Source organism: Oryza brachyantha, chromosome 7 (genome assembly GCF_000231095.2).
Source record: "Oryza brachyantha chromosome 7, ObraRS2, whole genome shotgun sequence".
NCBI classification, from domain to species: domain Eukaryota; kingdom Viridiplantae; phylum Streptophyta; class Magnoliopsida; order Poales; family Poaceae; genus Oryza; species Oryza brachyantha.
In genome coordinates, this window is record NC_023169.2 from 19,032,536 (window position 1) to 19,058,700 (window position 26,165).

The following is a 26,165-nucleotide window of genomic DNA, read 5'->3' on the forward strand; positions in this document are numbered from 1 at the left end:
GCTACAGCAATTCAATTGGCGGTGTTTAACAGCGAAGGAAATATCTGTGTAAAGGTAATTAATGAATCAAACACTGTCCTTGACTGGCTAACGGTAGGAAGCCTCCAAGTAGGCATGTAGACATGTAGGTAGTCAGTCAACTGACAGCTTGAGAAAGTCATCTCTATCTTTCTCCCTTGAATTCTTTGAACACAATCTGATCATGAACCTGACTATAGATGCCTTCCTGTCCTTATATTCTTCCATGCCTCCTTCAGAGCCTAGGACTATACTCCATCCTGGAGTTCGCAGCAGCTGGTCATCTGGAGAGCAGGTGATCAAGCAAGAGGTAGCAACCAATGGGGAACTGCATGGGCGGCTCTTCCAAGTGCGCCAGTGCGTCGAATCCACTTGAATCAAGTAAGATATTATATGCATCATCTCTCTGTTCAATCGCTGTTTGATTAGCCAAGAAACAGGATGATGGAGAAGCTATCAAAAGATATATTTTTTTTCTAATATTCTTGTTCCAATTTCTGCTCTTGTCGGAGTTGCGATGCTGCTTCTTTCCGTTCGTTCTTCAAGATAGGAAATTACTAGCAATTAATTTAGCATCCATGCTGATTGATCATCGTCGGTGCAATCTGATTTCAATCCAGTGGTTACGAGAAACAGCACCTCGACGACGAAGACGGACAACACCTCGAGGGCATCGAAGAGCAGCTCGTCGGTGTTCTCGTCGGGGCAGTTCTCGCGAGCCTCCGACGAGTCGTCGGCGGCGGCGCTGTCCTCCCTCAAGTCGTTCAACATGAGCGACCTCCGCGCGGCCACCAAGAACTTCGGCTCCAACTCGTTCCTCGGCGAGGGCGGGTTCGGGTGCGTGTACAAGGGTTGGATCGACGAGCTGACCCTCGCCCCGACCAAGCCCGGCGTCGGCAAGATGGTGGCCATCAAGAAGCTCAAGAAGGAGAGCTTCCAGGGCCACAAGGAATGGCTGGTAATTAACCTACTACTTAATCAAACCCACCGATTAATTAATTACAGTAACATTTGAAGTAATTACTAATTAATCTGATTGGTGGCAGGCAGAGGTTACCTACTTGGGGCAGCTGCACCATGAGAACCTGGTGAAGCTGGTCGGCTACTGCTCGGATTCCGACAGCAACAAGCTGCTGGTGTACGAGTACATGCTCAGAGGCAGTCTCGAGAACCACCTCTTCAGAAGTGAGCGCTCTACACTTCTACACTAGTGATCATCGAATCAGCTAGCTAGCTCATCAGCTGCTGCAATGGAGCTAGTAATGATGTGTAGACGATGATTGATTGGTTGGGCATGGGCATGCACATGATGCAGGAGGGACGCAGCCGCTGTCGTGGGCGATGCGGGTGAACATCGCGGTGGACGTGGCGAGGGGGCTGTCGTTCTTGCACGGGCTGGAGAACCCGATCATCTTCCGCGACCTCAAGTCGTCCAACGTCCTCCTCGCCGGCGACTACCGGGCGAAGCTGTCGGACTTCGGGCTGGCGCGCAACGGGCCCACCGGCGACAAGAGCCACGTGTCCACCCGCGTCGTCGGCACCCGGGGGTACGCCGCGCCGGAGTACGTCGCCACGGGCCACCTGTCGGTGAAGAGCGACGTCTACAGCTTCGGCGTCGTGCTGCTGGAGCTGCTCACGGGGCGGCGGGCGCTGGACGCCGCCCGCGGCGCCACGGCGGAGATGCTCGTCGACTGGGCGAGGCCCCACCTCGGCGACCGCCGGAAGGTGAACCGCATCATGGACACGCGCCTCGGCGGGCAGTACCCCAAGAAGCAGGCGCAGGACATGGCCGCGCTCGCGCTCCGCTGCCTCCACCACGACCCCAAGCTCCGCCCCGCCATGCCCGACGAGGTCCTGCCGCATCTGCACCTACTGCAGCAGAACACCAAGCCATCATCCTTCTCCTCGTCGGCGCCGGAGCCGGCCCGCCGATCGAGGCCATTCCAAGGGCTAGGGAGCTAGCTCGATTGTCTGTTCATTATCATGGTGTGGTATATATGTGTGTCTATACAGATAAAAGAATTCGATGAACATCCAGTTAGTAATTCAATACTAGGTAAGTAGGTTGATCATTTCATGTGTGAATTAAAACTGTGAATTAATATATTTCTAGCTCCAAATTAAAGTAGAATATAGCTTCAGGAATTCCATGCATTTGTGTGCATCAGTGTAGAGATCGATTGAGGATTCGTAATTTGTTTGGACAAGAACATAGCTCATGTTTTGCTTTCATTTTTGTTTACCTCAAATGAAGGCTTTTGTTTGCTCATGCCCATTCGTTGAATTCAATTAATGCAGAGTTGCACACTAGTTCATACTTCATAGTACTCCATATGTACTGCCTCTCCGTTCCAAAATATGCAAATATTAAATTTAATTAAAAGATTTTTTAAGTCTCTTTATTGATCAAATTTTAAACTTTAATTTAGTTTTTAAATTACATAGACTCCGAGTACTTAACTGGCTGTAAAATTATCGGCATACGATCAATCATAGAAATTACCCCGTCTTTGTCCCTAAAATTGGTCCTTTTTTCCAAAACAAAGGGAGTAAATGTAGAAATATTTATATTATGGTCTAAAATTATATTTTAGAAATATTTATATTAGGGAACTTTGCGAAGTAGTAATTAGCAGCTTCAGTTGGTTCAGTCAAAGTTCCAGACGTGCACGCGATAGACAATTAGTAGCTTACATTCCTATATACACATTAGGCGTGTATTGTACATGTTTTCTGTCTGACTTTCACCGTGACTAATTTTGCATTTCAGAAAGGGAAATGTTACGGTATCATTCACTACTAGCGGTAGCAGTGTAGTAATTTTAAATTTAACTATGTATTTTTAATAAGTATATTAAATATTTTATTTGAAACTTTAGTTGTATATATTTACCAATTCATCTATTTTAGCATGATATATAACACACAAATTTATATGTTATATATTTAAGTTTCAGTTTTATCCCTATAAAATTTACACTACACCTACTACCGGTGTAGTATAATAAATCAAATCCCTTAGATCTAAAACAACAAAAGACTCATAATCATTCGAGTTTATGTTTAAAAAATCCTTCAGAAAAGCAAGAGCTGATTAATTAACCCCACTAATGTATGTCTAACTTGCTAAACCGGTCATTTTCTTACATAGATAGTACTCCGAATTTCGTATCCACACACTTTGAGTCTTTTTTCCCTCAGCTTATGCTTGCAAGTCAAAATTTAAATTTTTAATATTAAATTTAGAGTATATTTTAGGGTTTTTTATCATAGTTTTTTTTAAAAAAATCTCGTTAAGAATACATATATAAAAGATTTAGTTAGGCTTTTTCCTAAAAAAGCTCGTACAATCACCCCCTTTACTTTTGAAAAGGTAGTGCTCACACTCTCTAATTTCAAAAGGTAGTATTCACACACAAACTTGGTGACATATTGACTGCACGCATCCATTTCATCACGACGACGGCCGTATGTTGACTAATATCACAATCGCTTCATGGTGCAATGACATAGCTTCCTTTTGGAGATGAAAAGAGGATTTCTTTTCCCTACACAATGACATAATGAAGGGGAAGACAGTTAATTTACATCAGGGAGACAGTGACTACTCATGATCATGGCATGACAGAAAGACGATGTTATTTGACCACAATTACAATAGACGTGGTAGCATGATCAACAAGTTTAGATCTGTAAATTTTTGGGAGAGTTTAGATTTAAATTCTTTTTAAAAAAGTGTTCCAAAAAATAATAAAAATTCAACATCTGCTCGATTCCTTTTCGCTCTCTGAATCGGAGCAAAATATCCAAAGTTGAGGCCCAATGTCAAAACCTGAATCGGTAGAGTTGAGCCCAGTAGGCCCACAGCATAGGTAGATTAGGCCCAGTAAGCCCACGAGAATCACTCCGTCACTATACATCCTCGCTTCCGGCGCCGTCGAGGCGCAGCGGCAGTGGTGGCGGCGGCGGCGGTGGCCGAGGCTTGAGAGAAGGTGGTGACAAGATGGGCAACTACTCCCGTCCGCCATCGTGGCGGGCATGGTCAAGAAGAAGGCCTAGGGAAGCAACTGCGGCGAACCGGCGGTGCAGAGGCGGCGGTTGCGGCGGCGGCGAGGCGCATTGGGGACGGGAAGAATTGAGAGGAGGAAGTGGTGGTGAGAGTGTGAGACAGCGAGATTCGCCGGCTGCTCCCTACTCCGCCATCGTGGCGGAGGATATTCCAGTTCAGGTACGGCAAATTTAGGCACGAACAAATAAACTATCTTGATAAGATTCAGGCCGATTTTCTTTACAATTAAGCGAAGCAATCAAGCAATTGATTTTTTTTCCCCTCTGAGAATAGTTCTTCGTGCGCCATCTTATGGAGGAGGAAAATGACGGCACTTGTTGCTTCCCCGCGACGTGCAACAATGGAAATGGGATGGAGAAGTAAGCTTCAAACAGAATGCTGATGACGTCCCCATCAGTTCTTATCCCACCTCCTCTCCTCCTTGTCCTAGCTTTGCTTCCACTCATGCAACTGCTTTTGCACAATTTGATGATGCATATGCTTCGATCGTCTTCTCATCTTGTACTGCCTTTCGGCCTTCCGGGCATATATATGGACAGTGCATTGTGTTGGCCTGAGCTGCGAGCTTGCTGAGCACAATGGCGGTGCAGAGAGCGGACGCTGGCTCTTGGCTCCATGCGCTGGTTCTTGTTTATGCCTTGTGCTGGGCATTGTCACTGAGTCTTGTGGTTGTGGAGGGTCAAACTGGTCAGTTGAACGTGGATGCCTCGTCGCAGAATGCAAGGAAGATCCCTGATAAGATGTTCGGTATCTTTTTCGAGGTGAGATTGAAACTGAAGATTTAACTACATTAGTTTGTTGCTCTTTGATCTAACGGGTATACATAGTAGAAGGAACCATAATAACTTGGTGCCAGCACAGACATTTATCCTAGTTGTAGACCATAGTGTTCAGATAGCATTTCTATTTGTGAACTGAATCTCGTATGATTAGAGTACGTACTGTTTGGAACACAGTAAATTGTCCTGATTTGTAGGAGTTGAACATTTTCCTATGGAGTGCCTGCATACCAGATGAGGTTGCTTCGAATTCTATACCATGCTGGGCGCTTGAATATGTTTGTGGTTCTACTTGTAGGAGATCAACCATGCTGGGGCTGGTGGATTGTGGGCAGAGCTCGTAAGTAACAGGGGTAAGGAAAAACATATATGTGCTACAGAAGAGATCGTAAGATGATAGAAGTAACAGAGTTCAGGATATTGTACTTTTGCTGAATTTTTCTAGCTATCACAAATTCACTTCCAGGTTTTGAGGCTGGTGGACCTAATACACCTTCAAACATCGACCCATGGCTGATAATTGGGAATGAATCAAGTATCATTGTTGGGACTGATAGGACATCCTGGTTTGAGCGAAATCTGGTGGCCCTTCGGATGGAAATTTTTTGTGATTCTAAAGGAACCAGTATCTGCCCTTCTGGAGGTGTAGGGGTCTACAATCCTGGTTACTGGGGCATGGTACGCTGTGTTTCTTATTTATTTACCCATCCATTTACAACCTTTTTTTTGTTTATATTAGCTTATGTGACAGTTTTAATTTCATCTGCCATGTATTTATATGGTTAAACATCGTGGAATGTACTATATACTATTGCCTCTCGTTTTCCAGAACATTGAAAGAAGAAAGGTTTATAAGGTGGCCCTGCACATTAGATCTTTGGATGCAGTATCCTTGACTGTTTCTTTGACAAGCTCTGACGGTCTCCAGAGATTGGCCTCTCACACTATAACGTAATGTCACGTTTCCATTAATATCACCAGAACGCTGCATAGATTTTTGTGTAATAAGTGCATGTACTTCCATGGCGCTTTCAGGGCTAGCAAGAAACAATTTGCTAAATGGACAAAGATAGAGTTTCATTTGAAATCCAGCCAAACCAATACTAATTCAAGGCTCCAGCTTACAACCAGTAAAAGTGGGGTGATTTGGCTCGACCAGGTGTCAGTTATGCCATTGGATACGTACATGGTATACTTCATTTACCTTTTATTTATTCATCAGTAAGCTCCAACTATTGATTTTTTTTAAAGAGCTACTCATCAATTTTTTGTATAGCTCTTATCCCATAAGGGAAATTCATGTTGAGTTGCCATCTACATGTTTTCATACTAGGGACACGGTTTTAGGAAAGATCTCGCTTCTATGTTGGCAAATCTAAACCCTCAATTTCTCAAGTTTCCAGGTTTGAAGACTTTACTTTTAATATTTCATCTGAAGATAAGTATAATTATTATGATTAGTTTTGATAATATGTACCAAATTACTTAGGTGGTAACTATGCCATGGGAAATTATCTGCGGAATGCATTTCGGTGGAGTGAAACTGTGGGTCCATGGGAGGAAAGACCTGGACACTTCAATGATGCCTGGGGATACTGGACTGATGATGGGCTTGGATTCTTTGAGTTCCTTCAGGTAATTGGAACATAGTCCTTGACTTCAAAACTAATATTTATTTAAAATATTCATTAGTTCGTATTGATATTTATATACTGCAGCTAGCTGAAGACCTTGGTGCTTCACCAGTATGGGTGGTCAATGATGGTAATTCGAATCTCCATGGATTATTAGGTTCGACTAACACTTTGTTTCGTGTTGTGTTATGAACTGTTTTCAACATTTCAGGAGCAAGCCAAAATGAAGAGGTGTCTACCGCAACAATTGCATCACTAGTGAAGGTATGCTCTTCCAAAATATTCAATCTTTTGATAAAACATTCAATCTCTAACTTCAATACATTGCTACCCTTTCCTGCATTTCCTTCATGCTTGTAATATTCAGGACGTTGTTGATGGCATCGAGTTTGCCAGGGGAGGGCCCGAGACTACATGGGGTTCAGTTCGTACAGCAATGGGCCATCCAAAACCCTTTAACCTTGACTATGTTTCAATAGGGAATCAAGAATGCTGGATGCTCTATTACAGAGGTCTGTAGTTCTTCAGTCACATGTCCTTCCTAACTTCATACCAAGAATTGATTTTCAGTACATCTGAAGGTGATATTTAAACTTTATGGATGTCATTTCTGTACTTCATCTTGAAAACTGTTGTTAATCGAATTATTGCATGTTTGTGCTTGCAGTTGATAGACCAAGTGTTTCTTTTTTCCTTATACATCAGCTTTCAATAGCATTTTTGTCCTGTATAAAATAATTTCGACGGCCTTTTATATCTTGTGAATAAGCAGGGAAAACTCATATTATCTGTGTTTTCAATTAACAGGCAATTACCAAAAATTCTATTCTGCAATTAAAGCTGCCTATCCAGACATCAACATCATATCGAGTTGTGATAAATCCACTATTTCTCCATCCAACTCTGCCGATCTATATGATGTTCATGTAATGTCTATTCATTACGTTCCGTTCCTTGTTACTTCCACAATTTCGTATTGCTTTTTTCTTCCAAATTATAGTTTCATGTTTGGATGACAAAAACATCATCTTTACCCCAGGTTTATACCTCATCTAGTGATATGTTTTCCAGAACTAGTATGTTTGACAACACACCACGCAGTGGGCCAAAGGTATGCCTAAACGCTATTCCGATGTATGATATGTATATATTTCCAGTTTCCATGCTGAGAAATGACTTGTGAAGCTCTATGGTTCTTCAGGCTATTGTAAGTGAGTATGCTGTGACCGGAAGTGATTCTGGCAAAGGAACACTGGTAGCAGCACTAGCAGAGGCAGCATTTCTGGTTGGATTAGAAAGAAACAGGTTAATAATCATACTTTTATTTATTTTTCTTTTTTGCGGGGCCAACCGCAGAGTGGGTGGCCAAATTCATTAAGAGGGAGAATGTACAATTGTGTTTCGTTTACAAGAGAGATCGACAAGAAGCTGTCGATGTGAGCCTAGTTTGTCACAGCCGACAAACCGGTGGAGAAAAACTAATACCGACTACTCACTAATTGATTTCAACAGGCCCGCGACCTTCCAAACTTCAATCTCATCCCTAATACCCTGCACCACGCCTTCCATTGAATTGTGTGACTGATTGAAAACGCGGTTGTTTCTTTCCTTCCACACCATCCAGCACGTTAGCTGTACCAGGGCATCAAAATTTTTTCTGTATCCCTTCCGGCAATGGGCTCTTGTGTCCAGCCACCATTCCCCCAGTGGGAGGTCCTCCTCCCCCGGTAGCGTGAAATGAATTTGTACCCAATTCCTTAATCTTGCCCAAACTTCATTTGTGAAACGGCACTCCACAAATAGGTGCGCACAACTTTCTTGCATTGCTGGGCATAGCCTACACCCCGCCTGATGCTGCCACCCTCGCTGCGCCAGGTTGTCGGCTGTCAGGCACCGCCCCTTCTCCGCCAACCACATGAAGAATTTGATCTTGGCTGGAGCGCGTGATTTCCAAATGAGCTTTGAGCAGACGGCCCTTGTGTTGGATGCAAAGAAGAATTTGTAAGCTTCTGAGACAGTATAGCTTCCTTTGGTCGCCGTCTTCCATACTGCTACATCCTCCTGATCTGGGGAGAGCACAATCTGTCTCACCTCGTCCCAGACCGCTAGGAATTCAGCAATTGCTCTGTTCGATGGGGCGCCCTTTATATCGCGCACCCATCTGTTATTACGGATGCCCTCTGCTACCGTTATGTTGGCCCTTTCTATGTGACTGTACAGACAGCTCTTGGAGTGCATGATACTTCCCCCGGGCAGCCAATCTGCTTTCCAGAAATTGACAGCCCCACCGTTGCCAACAACAAACTTTGTTGCCGAGTAAAATAGATTCTCCATCAGTCTTGGTTGCTTAACTGGGTACTTCGTCCAAGGTCTGTCTCTGTGGTCTTGCTGCAGCGCCTTCCATTTCAATCGCAGCGCCTTGCCAAAGAGGTCGAGGTCCTTTATTCCTAATCCACCGTTGTCGGTCGGCATGCAAACCAACTTCCATGCCACCAAGCAGTGACCTCCACTCACTTCTTCCTGTCCCTTCCACAGAAACGCGTGGCATTTTCGGTTGATTTCTTTCAGAGCCCACCGTGGTAACTCCATTACTGTCATCAGGTGCAAGGGCAAAGCAAACAGGATGGCCTTGATGAGAGTCAGCCGGTCACCCATGGATAGAAACTTCGGTTTCCACCCGGCGAATTTTTTTCAAAACCGGTCTAGCAAAGGTTGAATCTCTGGTTTAGTTAGCTTCCGAAGGGAGAGTGGCAGCCCCAGATATGTTATAGGAAAGTTCTCAATTTTGCAGTCAAGGATATTCTGAACCAGCTCAGTCTCTTCCTGGGAGCATTGAATTGGGCCCAGAGGCCTGTAGCAGATCCGAAAAGATCAAGAATTGCCTTCAGTCCATGCGTCTCTTGCTCTGTGGGTCTGAAGAAAATGATGGCATTGTCAGCATACAAAGAGATTGCAGACAACACCTTGTTCCCATCAATTGGCCCCAATATTGCTGTCTATCATGGTGAACCACCGATTTGATACTGCTAGCTTTGGGCATCAAATGTCATGCTCCTTATTGAGGGCTTCAGGCCACCATCAGTCTGCGGGCTCTTTGCATCACTGGTTGATTGCATTACAAACATAAATGTTTTACACCTTGATTTCCTGCAGCGACGTGGTAGAGATGGCAAGCTGCGCACCACTTTTTGTAAATGACAATGATCGCAGGTAAGGACCCCAAACGGAACAGGAGTTCATTTTTCTTCAGAATTGATTTTCCTTGCATCATATCTGATAATGCACAACCCTAAAAAATATACAAATAAAATTGATATGTACCATAGGTGGAGTCCAGATGCCATTGTGTTCAACTCATGGCAGAACTATGGATGCCCAAACTACTGGATGCTACATTTCTTCAAGGATTCAAGCGGCGGAATGCTTCACCCATCAAACGTCCAGATCTCCAGCTACAACCAGCTGGTTGCATCTGCCATCACTTGGCAGAGTAGCAAAGACAAGAGCACTTACCTGAAAATAAAGGTGCGAGTTAAGCTAGCTAGCCCTTTGTTTCAGAGTGCTAGGCAATTATAATCTGGAATGACCAACGGAGCACAAAACAAACAAAATCCTTTTTTGCTTTGCAGGTGGTGAACTTTGGCAACAAAGCAGTGAATCTCAGCATATCTGTGTCTGGGATGGAGGAGGGCATCAAGAGCTCAGGGTCGAAGAAGACGGTGCTTACGTCCAGCGGGCCGCTTGATGAGAACTCATTCCAGCAGCCACAAAAGGTTGGTATGCTTGGCTGAGATCAATAAAACTTTCATTATTTAAGGAAAAAACTGTACTGACAGCTGATGTATCCTATCCTGCAAAACAAACTAAAACAGATGTTATCATGTTACTTATATTGAATGCGTATTTGGTATAGGTGGCGCCGGTGTCGACCCCAATGGACAATGCCAATCAGCAGATGGACGTGTCGGTTGGCGCCTACTCCCTAACGTCGTTCGACCTGCTTCTGGAACCGAGCAAGCATTCCTGCTCATGATGAACTTGCTAATAAGTAGGTTGACAGCAACGCATGTTACAAATTTGTAACTTGATGAAGTTGCTTTTATAAGTAAGCTTATAAAGTGAGTTTTAAAAATTATTACATCATATTTATGTTTAAATGAAAGAAAGAATAAATACATATTGCAAATTTGTAATAAGCCGGTAATGCATGCTCTAATATGTTACCTATGTACGAGAGCTGAGCCAATTATTATTTAGAGTTGAGCCTATTATATATTTGTATGTAACTATAATATAATATGTATAGGCTATTAGATTGATTATAGTAGCTGACTATAGTTACTAAACTAGCTTATTATACTGCATCTGGGGGTGATTGTTTGTTTTTTTATGAAAAAAGCAAATGACATATTTGCAAATAGAAAATATGAATAAAACCTTTATGTACGTATTTTTAGCGATATAAAAGCCAAAGGTTGAAAAAGGAACTTCGGTAAAAAAAATCAAAATTAATTTTAAATTTAAAGTTATAAATTTAAATTTGGTTTATAAAAATAAGGAGAAGCGGAAAGATGGGAGTGTGGATCTGGTTAGCACACATCATGTATGTACGTGCATACCACTTGTAGAACACCTGCTACTGCTAGGAAGTTTCCTATGTTCCAGACAGATACCGGCAATTTCCTAATCTTGTTTGGTCGCATAAAGATATATTATCACTCCCTCCGGACACAATTAACTAACGATTAGCATATCCAAATTGCACAGAAAACAAATCAAAGTGTTTGCCCACAACGTCAAATAAAACTGACCGGGGATAGTACTTGTCAAAAGCGGTATTGCTATGCAATTTTCAGATGTTACAAGCTGTTAATTAAGCTGTATACACGTCGCCTAAGTATACTTATTGTATTGTTCGATCCATCGGGACACCTACATATAGCTTTAGTTTCGCTTTTTTTTTTAAAAAAAAAAACTGGAGCTGAAATCTCATGGGAAACGCATCATCCTTTGGCTTGCAATGTCGTGCGATGATCGATTGAACAAGCATGCTGATCGGGGACCGCTGACTTTTTTTTTAAAAAAAAAGGCTGATCGGCGACCGCTGACTTTTTTTTTAAAAAAAGGCTTAATTAATTTCGTTACAGCTGACTTGACAGACGGCGTAGTATAAATGAATGACATGCAGACATGCTTAAGATTAATCAACTGGAAATTGAATCTGTTCATTGTCTAACAGTTGACGGCTCCAATTAAAATTTGGACGGTCAGATCATGGTGATAAGCGTGGAACCATGTTCTGGTGTGCAGGGTGCAAATACATGCATTTTTTTTATTTCAAAACGCAGACATATGTAAGACACCGAAAATAAGACAAGCAAAGCAAGCTAGCTACACTCTATATTCTCGTTGACAACTAAACTTGATAGCAATCTAAATGGCTAAATTTAGAAGAAATATCATGGCGTCTTCGTGGAGGCTGAGGAGGAACTGCTAATGCTATGGGCATGCCATTAATTAAACAAACAAGCTAACTGCAGGTAATTAAGGCAGTTGTGCCGTCGTAAATCAATTCCCAAAATTCATCACCTTCAATTTCCTCGAACCTTCGGACGATCACCATCTTCATCTCTTGTATTGCAAAGCTAAAAAAAACACAAACAATCAGTCAGTGGATTAATATAAAAACTGGTGTTGTGCATGTATCACGCGACCTGAAGCATCGTTAACTGACATCAACTTGTATGTGCACTTCTCAATTCTCAGTATCTGACCATGAGAAGCTGAGATTTGAGAACTACTAAATCAATTACGGTTCTATTTTATATTATAAGATTTTTTAGTCTTATCTAAATTTATTATTGGATAAATGTATATTTTTAAGGCATGTTTAGTTTGTTACCAAAATCTATTGACGGTCCCAAAATGTTTCTAAGTAACAAATTAAATTAAAAAATTACCATCATAACCTTACCAATATTTGGTAATTCTAAGAACCTATACTCAAAAAAAAAAAAAAACCAAAGATTGATAAAGTATCAAACTATACATAGCCTACGTATCTTCGACTGACCAAAATTTGGCATTGCCAATAGATGGTAAAGTTTATTTGGGCAACCAAAATTTCTTATGCTTATAAATCAAAATTTAAATTTGTAAACTTAAATTTAGAGTTGATTTTAGATTTTTTTCGTCGTAATTTATTTTTCAGCCTTTACTTTTATATTGCTAAAAACACTATATACAAGTTATATTCATAAATTATCTTTTAATCGTTAATAAACTATTTCACTTATGTTTATATATAAATGGCTATATGCGTTTTAATTCATTAGTATTTTAGTATATAAACTTAAACATAATTGGAAAGGCTCACGGAGGGAATAGGAAATTAACAAGTGGCTGGACGATCGGATCTACTAGCACGGACAGCTAAAAGTTGATGTCAGTTCATTAAGTACTAGTCTTGAAAGATTAAACATATTCAATTCCTTTGATCAAATTCTGCGGGCAGAGGAGTCGTTTCGTCTCGTCAGCTGCACTACTGAAATTGCAAACACAAAGCAAACGAAAACAGCTACAGGCCTCTGTCTGTTCGCCCGTCGTCTCCACAATCCGTACGGACGTCACCTCTCTCACTCTCCCCTCGCCACTGCTCCATCGTCGTCTTCCTTCTCCTGTTGATCTCGCACTTGTTTCCTGGATGCTCCTGCGCTCCATAGATCAACCCTTCTTCTCCAAAGGTATGTTCTTCAGCATTAGTTCTTCTTCTTTCTACTTGTATTAGTTATTTGTGCGAGAGGAGAAGGAATGCTGTTTCTTCTTAATCGGCTTTCTTGGCGCTTGGTTGTGGTTCCTCACCTTTCTGTCTGCCAGCATGTGCAGCATTCTTTCAGTATTTCGATTCATACAGTCAAGGAATACATGGACGGATAAAAGACTTGATCCCCCCCCCCCCCTCCCCTTTCTAGGGTTTCAGTGACCTGTTTTGATTGAACATGGCTCTGTGTTTTCTTTCTAATGCATGAGCATGATGTTTTTATCTATTAGTTAGTGCATGCCTTCAGGTTCTAGATTCTTCTTTTGCCGCCCATATTAGGTTGACTGCATCAACGTTTAATTTCAAAAATTCTGCAATTTTAGGGGATTCTAGGGAACAAAGTTTGCACCTTGCAGATTAGCCTGAGTTTTTTTTACTACCCTTACTACATTTTCTCATGTAAAAACTTATTACCTCCAGTTAATTATGTACTTAAAAGGTATCAAAATTTTATACTAAAAATTTGGTACAGTCAGGTACTTACTTTTTCAAGGACCATAAATTTTCTCTTAGCTTATAGTTAGATTCTTCTTTCATACTCTTTGATGACAATTTCAGTAGGAATTTCCTTTTGTAATGGAATTTCATATTTCTACTGCAGTAGATTATTGTTTTCTTCTTTTCATTCATAACTTTCCAATCAGACTCAACAAAATGCAATATATTTTCTCTATGTTGTTGTTTAATGCCATTGAGCCTCAAATTGTCAAACTTTATGAAAATAAATATTCTAATATTCCTGGCCAGCTGCCTGTTTAATACTTTCTAGACTATAGTTTTGGAAGACTGGTTTGAAGGAAATACATATTTTCCTTGAAGATGTATAAGGCTAAAAGGTCTGCTGCCCAGAAAGTGAGGCGCCGCGTTGGAAAATATGAGCTTGGGCGCACAATTGGACAAGGAACTTTTGCAAAGGTTCGGTTTGCAAAGAACATGGAGACTGGTGATCCTGTTGCTATCAAGATCCTTGACAAGGAAAAGGTTCAGAAGCACAGATTGATAGAACAGGTCATTATTCAACATACTAATTACTTACAATACTCTGTTCTTCCTTCCTAGATTTTCCAAAAGTGCCTCTAGAACAATTATTCTTGTGTTAGTGCTGGCTTAGTGCTGATGACACTCTAAAGTATTAACTCTATTGCAGATTAGACGGGAAATTTGTACAATGAAATTGATACAACACCCCAATGTTGTTCACCTGCATGAGGTAAATTTAAAGCATGATATATAATACTAATATATTTTTCATTATTACCATGTTTCCTAGATTGAAAATTTTTGTCAGTTGTTCAACCCAATTCTTCTTTTTGTGATCTTTTTTTTTCCAGGTGATGGGAAGTAAAACGAAGATTTTCATTGTTCTAAAATATGCCATGGGAGGAGAGCTTCATGATATTATTGTTAGTACTATTATACCTCTGATCCCTTGTATGCCATTTTTTCTTTGCAGTAATTGTGTAATCTACACCAACATTTTTTCGCATCACAATTTAGTGCAGTCCAGTAACTTCATAAGTTATAATCAGGCCACAGGTGGAAGGTTGAAGGAGGATGAAGCACGGAGATACTTTCAGCAATTGATTAATGCAGTTGATTACTGTCATAGTAGGGGTGTATACCACAGAGACCTGAAGGTCTAGTGTTAACCCCTTGGATGATTTCCTATGGTTTATAAATTATAACGATGATCTGGCATAAACATTTGGAAATTGATAAATTTCTGTTTTATGCATGCCAGTTAGAGAATTTGTTGCTTGATACTGCTGGGAACCTCAAAGTTTCGGACTTTGGCCTAAGCGCTATATCTGAGCAAGTGAAGGTAATATCACACAACTACTAATAAAAGTCCTGCACGTATATTGTTAATATGTTGATTGTCTGTCCTTTTTAAAAAAAATGTATGTCAATTAATTTCAACTCTGACAGGCTGATGGATTGCTACATACTACTTGTGGAACACCTAACTATGTTGCTCCTGAGGTAGCATTTGCTTGTACAACTTGTCTTCTTTATTCTTTACACAGAAATGAGTTACTCCTATAATAAACATCTTTCTATTTTGTAGGTTATTGAAGATAAGGGCTATGACGGTGCTCTTGCAGATCTTTGGTCATGTGGAGTAATTCTTTTTGTACTGCTTGCAGGATATCTGCCTTTTGAGGATGAAAATATAGTCTCCCTTTATAATAAGGTAAATTAAAGAAGATTAACCAAATCTTAACACCAATATACCAGGTTATGATACTTCTTTTCTCATTCTGCCGACAGATTTCTGGAGCCCAGTTTGCTTGTCCCTCTTGGTTTTCTGCTGAAGCTAATAGGATAATTGTTAGAATCTTGGATCCAAATCCTGCTACTGTAAGTTTTTTGTGACTTACAGAATGTGGATAGAATTAATCTCGGTTTCTATTGCACAAGTGACATATGAAGTTTGTTTGAACCTTTTATTTGATCACTGATTACATTCACTAGATAAAGATTGCCATTTGGATCAGTCATTAGTGCCCAAAATTACTTGTGGTGTTTCTTCTAATTTGGTTTTCTTTTTTGCTGACCAGCGGATAACTACTTCTCAAGTACTACAAGACCAATGGTTCAAAAAGGGATACAAGCCCCCTGTTTTCGATGAAAGATATCACTCTTCTTTCCATGATGTTGATGCTGCTTTTGGGGACTCAGAAGTGAGTTAATTAACCAATAATCTTATCTCTACAAGGGTATTCAAGTGGTAATAATGTAAAATGTATTGTCTAATAAAATTTCCCCCTTCTTCAAAAATAATAAAATTTCCAGGAAAAATATGTTAAAGAGGCTATGGAAGAGCAACCAACCTTGATGAATGCATTCGAGTTGATTTCACTAAATAAGGGTTTGAATCTAGATAACTTTTTTGAGTCTGATAAGGTAAGTACCTTATCTGATTTCTGATCGCAGCAGTATGGATTTGCATATATCAAGTTTTATTTACACATTTTCATACATTAATTCAGAAACTGTGCAATTCGTGCAGTGGAGTCACTTTTTAATTTAAATATTACAGAAGTTCAAGAGAGAGACAAGATTTACATCGCAGTGTGCTCCGAAAGAAATCATCAATAGGATCGAAGAAGCTGCTAACTTACTAGGATTTAATATCGAGAAGAAAAACTACAGGGTATGTTAAGAATCCTTGCAAGTAATGTTTCTCTTATAGACAATTTTATCACCCTTAAGAAAGCACATCTAGGCCCAAAATTTACACTCAAATCTAAAGACACCAAATTTACACTACCTCCCGGTATCTTCTCAAGAATGGTAAATTGTCCTTCTCTTACTATTACTACTTTTGGCTCGTTTGCACAGACTAGAAAAAAATTGCATATCAGAATGTGAAACTATCTTTATCACCCCCTATGCCCTGAATCATGACAAGTATCTCACTCTTTTTCTTGTTTACTTTTCTATTTAGATGCGAATGGAGAACATAAAGGCAGGAAGAAAAGGACATCTAAGCATTGCGACTGAGGTAACGAAACACAAAATTAGAGAAGATATCTATCACAACAAACATGAGGATTAATTGAGATATTGTCCCACGACATATTTAGGTTTTCCAAGTGGCACCATCCTTACATGTGGTTGAGCTCAAAAAGAAAAAGGGAGATACTTTGGAGTTTCAAAAGGTATGTCTATCAATGGAGTTGCTCTTATTATGATTAACTGATTACCATCTGTTTGTTTGAATGACAAAGTAACAAAATTTAGTACTACGGGCAGTTCTACCAAACGCTCTCGACGCAGCTAAAGGATGTTGTTTGTGATTGTGAAAATGCTGCTGCGGATATGAGCTAAGCTAAGCAGCATGAGGTTGCTCCACACTAGCTTGAGGAGCTTAGTGGTAGATTTCTCTGTACATAGCAAATTTCTGAGATGTAGCAGATCATTTGTTACTTCATGTATAGATAGATATTCATATATCGTCTCCCTAGGATTAGGCAACAACAATGTTACAGTTTTACTTCTCACCATTTGAGTTGTTCCTTCTAGAGCAAAAAAGCTACTCCATTTTACCATCCATACATGTAGGTCGAGATTGGATCTGTATGGTCAGTATAACCATTTAGACTGATATGTCAGATATTTTCCACTGGGTGTAATTTTATCTATCATTTTCAGCGCTCCAACATGCTAATGCATCAAAAACCATGGTGAAATCCAATGAATGGCTGGCTAAAATCCATTCGGTCCAGTTGAGAGACGATTAAGTTTCAGTTTGTCTCTCAGATAACATAAGCAGAACAACCAGACAAATATATTCGCTCCAAAGAAAGTTAAAAACGTGTTCGTTTAAAAACGAAATTCTTAAACATGTGGATGAAACAATTTCATGACGGACTAATCTGGTTTAACTTAAGGCAGCAATCAGCTCCAGCCTCCAGGTCCAGGCAGTGTCAGCTAGCAATACTCAAGCTGCAACTTGCTCTACCAGATTTTCAGCAGACTCTACCCCGGTATTGCCCTCAGATGGCTTCTCCAAATTTGAGGCCTTGACTACCTCTGCATTCTTGAGTTCTTCCAGGATGCTTGAGCTCCATTCAGAAAGCTGCTTCACACTTGCCTCATCTGTGGAAGAACAATTTCCACTCATTAATCCTCAAGAAGCAAGCAATGTGCAGATACATGGTGAACAGTTTAGGGTGCATACCAAGCCTGGGGACAGTGTGGCCCTGGGGATGTCTTATGATGACAGGGTCCTCAAAGGCAGCAGCCAGCTCCTCGGAAGGCACTTTGAGCCAATCCTTCTCTCCAATGAAATGCACTGATTTCACCTTGATCGGATCCTTATAGGCTACACTGCATATGCTTGGGTCCATGAACTTGCTCCCAGCTATTGAGACCATGAACTTAACTGGTGGATGATCATTCAGGATTTTACCCTAAGTCATTCAGCGTAGTTAGAGTCCAAATGGAAACTAGATACTGCATATTTCTAAGGATATCTCTCATCTTTGCTTAAAGAAATGGAATTCTCCCATCAATACTAAGTAACCCTGATCAAGTCCATGTTCTAGTGAATGAACGGTTTGTTACAGCATACAGAAGCCAGCAGCTAGCTAAACAATATTCAGTATTGATAACCTATAGGAGTAGGACTTGGATTTTTAGTAGCATTTAGTAATTTGAATCCAAAACACATTACCACCAATTGAATTGCTACCTAATGAGAACTGCCAGGTTTTTGTTTTATTTTTTAAACAACCAACTGCCAAGTTAAAAATAGGACCCTGATGTCAGTCAATCCATGAATATTTACATGGTATATAGCTATTTGTTCCTCCATGCTAAAACCAAAACTGAAATGAACCAATTTGTAGAATTATGAGTACTAAGGTACCTGGGCTTGGTAGCCTATCAAAAGGGCAGAAAGAGTTGCACCCTGGAATGAAAAAGAAATTAATATATGAGCCGAAAGTCATGACTGTATGAATTCGTTTCAACTGAATTTTGATATTGTTCAGTAAGCCAGTACTACTAAAAGATCATTTCTTTTGGCTTCCCTATGTGAGTCGCCCAATAAAAAATGTGTGTACTTGTAATTCTTAGAAAAAATGGCATTTTCTTCTGCACCTTGGATATAGACAGTTTCAATGCACTTTTCTTGTATTTCATATGCAAGTGCTTGGCTCAAGATTTCCAGCATGCACATAATAATAACAATCAAGTCTCAAGTGGGCCACATATGCTTCATAGTTGGGTTTCCGTTTTTACCTGGGAGAATCCAAGAAGACCATCAAAAGGTCCATTTTCCATCATGTAATCACACAGGTGTGTAATGCATTCATCCAGATTTGTGTATTCAGTGAAGTCCTGTGTAGGAAATATGAAACACTAAATAAAACTTTGTCTACCTTTGGAATGATTAACTAAGGCACACTTATATTAGGATGGCAACAAAACTGAGCTTAAGGTATAAATCTGAAAGTCTTATAGCAAGCGTTATTTCAGTTTGGATTCCATCTGAAGCAGTTACCTTGTTGAACTGAAACCACTCAAAGTAGGGTGGGGGGAATATGCCCTCTATTTCTGATTTATCTCCAGCTGGGAAGATGCCATCAGGGAAGACCTGACAAGCAGGGAAATCGTGCTCAAGAATACAACAAAGCAAAAAAGAAAAGCCAGATTTCTGGATCCAGCGTAGTACCATGTCAAATTGTTGGAGGATGGAAGGGTGCCATTTGCTGATTTGCTTCTTCAGAAAACTCCCACTTGTCCGGAAGCCGTGAAGGCACAGCACCTTAACTTTCTTCTCATGCTCCATGTGTATGATTCTTACAAGCACAGAAATACAGTCAGGAAAGCACAAGAAACTCCAGGCCTTAAGAAGGCCAGGAGCATATGTGGTAGTTGCTACCTACCACCCATACTCTGAGAAGCTGCACGCAGCTATCATCCATCTAACACTTTAATTACTATAGTTGTTGTAACCTACCAAGTGGCCTTCACTGAAAGACATGTATTCCTTACAAAGTTTGCTATATTCAAATCCAATTCGAACCCCAAAAGATCCTTCTCTGTAAGTGGAATAAATTCTGCATAGAAGCAGAAGATAACATCTGTACAGGAGATCAATGAAATTTTTTTTTAAAAAAAAACACCGGATGTCCAATTAATACCAGGAGATTCAAGCATAAGTTGATGAGAAAAATATAACTACACATGGGGCCAGGCCAACTGCAATCTGGACACACCAAGGACAAGAATTACAGGTTCAGATAGAACACAAGAGATCTGAAACACACTGCAGAGGAATATAGCAGGAATTAATTGTATTGTCAATCATAGCAACTACAGCTAGTAGGATGCTTCACTGGAAATTGATGAAACAAGTGTTGCGTCTTAATGTAACTAATATGCAACACACAATCTCCTCCGCCTTTAGAGTATGGTTCCAATTCACTTGGCCATCATGACCTTCACAAACTCCTCATAGTTTATCTGACCATCGCCATCAACATCAGCCTCACGGATCATCTCGTCCACCTCCTCGTCGCTCAGCTTCTCACCAAGGTTTGTCATCACGTGGCGGAGCTCAGCGCCGGAGATGAATCCATTTTGGTCCTTGTCAAACACCCGGAAGGCCTCCTTGAGCTCTTCCTCTGAATCCGTGTCCTTCATCTTGCGAGCCATCAGGTTTAGAAACTCAGGAAAATCAATGGTCCCGTTGCCATCGGCATCGACCTCGTTGATCATGTCCTGGAGCTCAGCTTCCGTTGGGTTCTGCCCTAGTGAACGCATGACAGTTCCCAACTCCTTGGTTGTGATGCAACCTACACAACACACAAGCAACCAATCACAGAACAGCCTAGTGATTATAAGTAGATACTTATATAGAACAGATTTGCTCCGGTCCAACAAAAATACCTCGAGGTATCAAATCATTTTTCATCATTGGATCTAGTTGAGTAGAATGTGCACTATTAGATCTAACGATCAGAAACAGATTTGGTACCACGAGGTACCGGTACCTCGAGATACTTTTTGTTGGACTGAAGCAAATCTCTATATAGAAAACCTAGGTAAAGACTTAATTTCCTGATAATAATGCGTCAGGTACATCACAGTTGCATTCCTCAAAAGGGGCATGCTAAGAAGAAAGAAAAAATAAAGAATGTGATCATCCTAACCAAACAGTCCATTAGGGGATTTTAACTTATATAAACAGAAAAAAATGGAACTTCGGCTATGTGGCTCATCACCAGTAACATAAGTTGTAAATGAGAAAGTTTGGAAGAGTACAATTGTGTATTCCCTTGTAAGTTACAAGTTTGAGTGGTATTATGCATATTTGGATGTTTTAGGCGGGGAATTTACCCTCACAATAAATCAAAAGGAGGTTTCTAGGCATGTAACAACCGTAAAGCCTTGCTTAGCCAATCATTGTGCTAAAATGTTTCCGGATTAACAGAAATCAATTCATGAAAAAAATTCCATGAAGGTATTCACACAAAACATACTACATTGGGTTTCTCTATGGTGTGTGGACAAATTTTTATAGGAAAAGGTACTCCAGAGTTTAGAAAGCAGGAATTGAGATCAGGTACAGTTCCATTATGACTGCGCCTTAAGGACTTCACGCATATTTAGTGGTCCATTTTGAATATTAAAGTTGCACATCCATCACTACAGTAACACCGCTGACAGGAAAGTAAGTTACAATTGTATAAGTTGTAGTCACTAAGTTGATCTAGATCTAGAAACCAGGCATCACTGCATGTCTGCATCGCTTAGGAAACTGCATGACTTGCAGTAGCGATCAAGTTGTTGCTACAACAACAGTCCACCATAAAAGGTAGAAGTTTTTTGGGACGAAAAGAAATGGAGGATCTAAGCTACCAAATTCCACTAATCTCTAAAATGACCAAAGTTCCATGCAAAAAGAAGCAGTTGGTAGCTCATCTAATTTTTTTGGTTATCTCATAAGTATTTTCATATAAGCAGAAGCAGAAGATAACATCCAACACCAACTCCCTTTTTCCGGTTATCTCATAAATATTTTCATATATAATAAAACATTCTAATGAAAGTATATTACTTTTCAAATTTAGTTGGCAATCTTTTATGATCTACATTATTATGGAACCAAACATGTAGATAGACATGTTAAAACTACACGTTAGACGCTCTTCACTATCTCATATCCTCTTGCATGCATGCTGGTGATTTTCTGACCGTTATTGTTGCATGCTGCTCCTCTCTCTCTCATTCTCCATACATGCTAGCTGCCTGTTTAGTTATGTGCAAAAAAACACTTAAGTTTGAAGCAATTTTTCCCTAAATATTTATCTAATCAATGATCAGATTATATAATTGTAATAAACACAATTAAATATTTATAAAAATATCTCACATTATTATATTATGAGAAAATACCACTAAATGTTAATTGAAACATTTTTATATTACATGTGAAACATCAAGTCATAAATGTTGAAGCATTATAAAGTGCCTGTTTGGGGGAGCTTATCCCAGCTGTAACTTTTTCTAAAAGCTGCCCCAAACGATCTATAGCTTCTGAGAATCTGTAGTTACAGATTCTGAAAAAAAAACTAAGAATCCAGAAGCTGGCTACCAAGCAGCTGTTTCTCAGAATCTAAAGCTTCTCAAAGAGGCCCAAAGTATAAGTTGAAACATTCAAAGAATGAAATGTGCAGCATTAACAAATCAACCGGTGAAACATTGCAAAATACTTATTAAAACACTAAAATAACACAATGTGTAACATTTTAAAAATATAAGTTGCAACAAAAAAGCTAGTGAACTAATATAAAATGCTCAATGAAGCATTCAAATAACATATCGCGCAACATTCTAAAAATATATGTTGTAACAAAAAAACTTAAAATGTGCAAAATTTTTGAATTCCTGTTAATACTCATCTCTCGCATGTGAAACATCAAGTCTTAATGATTAAACATTTTTTTTTCTAACACACAAAACATTGAATCTTAACAGTTGAAACAAATATTGTTATGATTAAAATATAATCATGTGATATATTGTTACAAAGATTTAACTTTAACAAATGCAATGGTGCAACCAGATCATAGATTAGAAAAATAGTTTAAGAGGAAAATCTTTTAAAGTTTATTAAATAAGTTATTGCATGAGGGATAAGAGAGACAACACCATAAAAACATGTAGTAGCTTGTAGTAGACATGCAGTAGCACTTAGTGGTAAGAGGATGCTCAACATTTTTGTGTACACCTGGGCCCTATGAAAAGATTTTTTTTTCATATAGACATGATGATGCAATAGTGAAGTACATGAGGTGGCACAGTCATGAAATGATCAAGTTAGTAGTAGATAAGTGTTAGGTCAATATTGATAATTTGCCACTGGACAAGAACATGACAATGACGGGTTCATGTCTAGATCCGGGGCCAGAACTAGTACCCGGCCCAAAAAAGGTGTGTTGTGCGGCCGAGGCAATGCCACCATATGAGGATGCCAATGGTTGAAATGAGAGACATTCCAGCAAGAGTAAACAGGAGGCACCAACGGCTGAAACGAGAGAGATCCTACTGAGAGTAAATATGAGGAGGAGGATCAGTTACCATCGCCGTCCTTGTCGAAGAGGCTGAATGCCTCCTTGAACTCAGCGATCTGGTTGTCGGTGAGTTGATCCGCCATGCTGCTCGCGGTGGGCGATGATGGATCAAATCAAAGAAAGGCAGACTTCTGGCTAGAAGAAGAAGAAAAAAGAGAGGATGCATCTAGTGGCGTGGCGTGGCATCCGGCGGAAGTTTCCCACCCTCACCCAATTTATATGGTGGAGCTCTACCTTCTTCCTTCACCTCTACTTTACCTTGGACACATCACCCATGGTTAAATTTACCAAATTGCTCTCACTATGGTTGTCTGAAACTGTCTTATTTTAGTAGTTTTTGTCACAACTAACGTAACGTAGTTTAACTATTTGCCACTCATATATGTATGACATGTGGATCCAAGTTCACATAATAAATGAATATAATGATAAATCATTAAACACCAATTCTAAGAGTTATAAATCCTTAAATATTATCTTGTCTCGCTTTCATATTTATGATTTAATTTAATTGTTTGATCGTGACTTTAATCATGTACCGAAAAAATAGAAAATTTATATATGGATAATAAAAAGAATGAAAATATCGTTTACATCATTTCTACATAAATGGTCTCAGGTAACCTACTCTTTCAAGTTAGAACCACCTAGAAATCGGGTGCCTGATTGGTTGCAAAAAATCGAGCGGTGTTTCATCGCATATAAAATAAATGTTTCATTGCTCACTCAAAAATGTTTCAAATAATAAAATGATGAAACAATCATATTTTGAAATATTTTTTCTTGATGGTATGAAAAAATAGTTTTCATAGAAGAAACATCGCTCTTCAATGTTTCACCACTAATAGAAAAAATATTTATCCAATATAGTAAAAAGTGTTTCAATATATTAAAATATAGAAACCCAACTGAATCATTAATTAAAACATTTAGCTTTCATAAATGGAACATCTTTTCTCAACGGATGAAACATCAAATTCTTAAAAGAAACAAAGATAAAGGTACGAAACATTTCCAGAAAACCCAGTGCAACATTTCAAAATAATCTAGTTAAACACTAGAAAATACTTATTGAAATATTTAAACAACATTGTACGCAACACTAAAAATATCTATTGCAAAAAAAATAATATTTTTATAGGAATATGACCACATGAGATCTTGCAGTAAATATTTAATTACAACAAACACAATAATATAATCAAATCATAGATTGGATATATAATTTAGGTGAAAATACTTTAAAGATATACTAGTGCACGGTTGTTAAAGCATAGAACTGGGAGGATGGAAAATTACAACTAATTCATTATAATAAAAATAATTAAAGTATGTAACATAGTCAATTCTAATTGAAACATTTGATTTCTAGATATGATATGATATGATATGATATATATATATATATATATATATATATATATATATATATATATATATATATATATATATATATATATATATATATACACATACACATATATATGGGCTATCCCATTTTGAGAGCTAACTACACATTTGACCCTCTTTTTTCCACTTTACAAATTTGACCATATTTTTCAAAAATGAAGGCGCCGACTGACCCTAGTCCGTTAAGTAAGCTTAACGATGTTAAATGAGACATGAATGGACGTTTTTATCCTTGCATATTTGACCCTGCTTTTAAATGATTGTTGCATATATGGCCCAATTTTGTACATATATACATTGTAACAATTAATGTACTTGTAATATTTGACTTATTGGTGGTTACTATTTGAGACAAATTTGTTTGATATTTCAGTGAAGTTTGATTAATTTGAGAAATGTACTAACATTTGAACTAATTTCAGTTCAAATCTAAATTAATTTAAACAAAATTTTGACAGCATATTAACTAAAATTGCCAAACTGCACATAGTGAGGTAATTTTTGCACTGCAAATACTGCTCAGTTGCTTGGTGTTAGTTCGTGTCGCGCTCATGCTTCCGAGGAGATCGACCTGTCGTGCTCCTCGCAGATGGCGTTCACCATTCCGGCGACCTCTCTCATGGTCGGCGGCGGCGAGGAGGCATCGATGCACCTCATGGCGATCTGCAGAAGCCAAACCATCGGTTGTTCGCTGGCGACGTCATCGCCGGCGCTGCCCGCAGAGAGCATCACGCGGTCGAACACCTCAGCCGTCCACTCCTCCCGGATGACGGGCGTCACCCACCGCGCCAGCTCGGCGCCGTCCGCCGTGGCCTTCCCGGGGAGCAGCTCCAGCAGCAGCACGCCGTACGCGCGCACGTCTGCGCTGTGGGCAGCGGCGTCAGACGGCCCGGACGACTGCGACGGCGGCCGCGCCACAGACGACGCCCCGCCGGCCACCGGCGCACCGCCGGGCGTGCGCGGGCCCGCACCGCCGCTGCCGCGCGTGCTGGCCCGACCCGCCGCCGCCCCGCCGGTTGCGCTGCTCCGGCCTGCCGGCCGCCGACGCCCCGCGCGCACGCGTCGCCCCGCCGGCCGCCGCCGCATCCGCTTGCCGCCTCTGCTCGCGTCCTGCCCCTCCGGTCGCCGCCGCCTCCGCTCGCCGCCTCTGCTCGCGTCCTGCCCCTCCGGTCGCCGCCGCCTTCTCTTCTCTGTGTATTTTCGCGTGAGTGAGAGAGATAGTAGTTAGGGTTTGGGAGGGGGCCATTTTGGTCTTTTAGCGTGTCTTTTTCTTTTTCTTTTAATTTTTTTCGCGCCCAACTGACGGTATCCTAACTTCATGGTCAAACGGCGTCTTTATTTTTG

At 40.1% G+C, this 26,165-nt stretch overlaps 4 protein-coding genes across 8 annotated transcripts; 3 read left to right on the plus strand and 1 right to left on the minus strand.

Annotated features, from left to right (window-relative positions):
* Positions 1–108: 108 nt before the first annotated feature.
* Positions 109–2,317, plus strand: LOC102720443 (probable serine/threonine-protein kinase PBL2). The gene is made up of 4 exons (XM_015839478.2): positions 109–399; positions 639–976; positions 1,065–1,203; positions 1,334–2,317. Exons 1-4 carry the CDS (start codon positions 339–341, stop codon positions 1,978–1,980), a joined length of 1,185 nt encoding a protein of 394 aa, XP_015694964.1. The 5' UTR covers positions 109–338; the 3' UTR covers positions 1,981–2,317.
* A 1,701-nt stretch (positions 2,318–4,018) lies between these two features.
* LOC102720723 (alpha-L-arabinofuranosidase 1-like) lies at positions 4,019–10,758 on the plus strand. The gene is made up of 19 exons (XM_006658093.2): positions 4,019–4,246; positions 4,361–4,446; positions 4,627–4,848; positions 5,165–5,219; positions 5,333–5,544; positions 5,696–5,817; positions 5,902–6,055; positions 6,200–6,269; positions 6,356–6,501; positions 6,585–6,630; positions 6,712–6,764; positions 6,868–7,012; positions 7,308–7,426; positions 7,540–7,611; positions 7,702–7,805; positions 9,654–9,710; positions 9,827–10,025; positions 10,130–10,273; positions 10,414–10,758. Exons 3-19 carry the CDS (start codon positions 4,666–4,668, stop codon positions 10,531–10,533), a joined length of 2,001 nt encoding a protein of 666 aa, XP_006658156.1. The 5' UTR covers positions 4,019–4,246; positions 4,361–4,446; positions 4,627–4,665; the 3' UTR covers positions 10,534–10,758.
* Positions 10,759–13,027: 2,269 nt separating this feature from the next.
* LOC102721290 (CBL-interacting protein kinase 3) lies at positions 13,028–17,361 on the plus strand. 5 transcript variants are annotated; one of them, XM_015839611.2, is made up of 15 exons: positions 13,029–13,243; positions 14,140–14,328; positions 14,468–14,530; positions 14,652–14,723; positions 14,850–14,957; positions 15,062–15,142; positions 15,250–15,303; positions 15,389–15,514; positions 15,592–15,681; positions 15,882–16,004; positions 16,117–16,227; positions 16,364–16,477; positions 16,772–16,828; positions 16,911–16,985; positions 17,076–17,361. In XM_015839611.2, exons 2-15 carry the CDS (start codon positions 14,140–14,142, stop codon positions 17,121–17,123), a joined length of 1,311 nt encoding a protein of 436 aa, XP_015695097.1. In that variant the 5' UTR covers positions 13,029–13,243; the 3' UTR covers positions 17,124–17,361. The 5 variants fall into 5 exon arrangements, with proteins under 5 accessions (XP_015695095.1, XP_015695096.1, XP_015695094.1 ...); XM_006658095.3 differs by having other exon boundaries at positions 13,031–13,243; positions 17,080–17,361; XM_015839609.2 differs by having other exon boundaries at positions 13,028–13,243; positions 14,090–14,328; positions 14,652–14,957; positions 17,080–17,361.
* A 150-nt stretch (positions 17,362–17,511) lies between these two features.
* On the minus strand, positions 17,512–23,603 carry LOC102721003 (esterase CG5412-like). Its single transcript, XM_015839613.2, has 9 exons — positions 23,419–23,603; positions 20,261–20,630; positions 19,743–19,763; positions 19,505–19,670; positions 19,334–19,426; positions 19,072–19,170; positions 18,698–18,739; positions 18,008–18,239; positions 17,512–17,925 (listed from the first exon to the last, which is right to left on the minus strand). The coding sequence occupies exons 1-9, from the start codon at positions 23,492–23,494 to the stop codon at positions 17,768–17,770; spliced, it is 1,257 nt and encodes a 418-aa protein (XP_015695099.1). The 5' UTR covers positions 23,495–23,603; the 3' UTR covers positions 17,512–17,767.
* Between the last annotated feature and the right edge of the window lie 2,562 nt (positions 23,604–26,165).

Coding starts and splice junctions, on each gene's coding strand:
- LOC102721003 (XM_015839613.2), bottom strand. CDS start 23,494: ATGGCGGATCAACTCACCGACAACCAGATCGCTGAGTTCAAGGAGGCA. Junction 19,427..19,504: donor TCCTCCAACAATTTGACATG/GTACTACGCTGG, acceptor CCTGCTTGTCAG/GTCTTCCCTGATGGCATCTT. Junction 17,926..18,007: donor CCACACTGTCCCCAGGCTTG/GTATGCACCCTA, acceptor GTTCTTCCACAG/ATGAGGCAAGTGTGAAGCAG.
- LOC102720443 (XM_015839478.2), top strand. CDS start 339: ATGGGGAACTGCATGGGCGGCTCTTCCAAGTGCGCCAGTGCGTCGAAT. Junction 977..1,064: donor AGGGCCACAAGGAATGGCTG/GTAATTAACCTA, acceptor GATTGGTGGCAG/GCAGAGGTTACCTACTTGGG. Junction 1,204..1,333: donor CGAGAACCACCTCTTCAGAA/GTGAGCGCTCTA, acceptor CACATGATGCAG/GAGGGACGCAGCCGCTGTCG.
- LOC102720723 (XM_006658093.2), top strand. CDS start 4,666: ATGGCGGTGCAGAGAGCGGACGCTGGCTCTTGGCTCCATGCGCTGGTT. Junction 7,427..7,539: donor CCGATCTATATGATGTTCAT/GTAATGTCTATT, acceptor TCTTTACCCCAG/GTTTATACCTCATCTAGTGA. Junction 9,711..9,826: donor GTAAATGACAATGATCGCAG/GTAAGGACCCCA, acceptor TATGTACCATAG/GTGGAGTCCAGATGCCATTG.
- LOC102721290 (XM_015839609.2), top strand. CDS start 14,140: ATGTATAAGGCTAAAAGGTCTGCTGCCCAGAAAGTGAGGCGCCGCGTT. Junction 15,515..15,591: donor TAGTCTCCCTTTATAATAAG/GTAAATTAAAGA, acceptor TTCTGCCGACAG/ATTTCTGGAGCCCAGTTTGC. Junction 15,682..15,881: donor TGGATCCAAATCCTGCTACT/GTAAGTTTTTTG, acceptor TTTGCTGACCAG/CGGATAACTACTTCTCAAGT.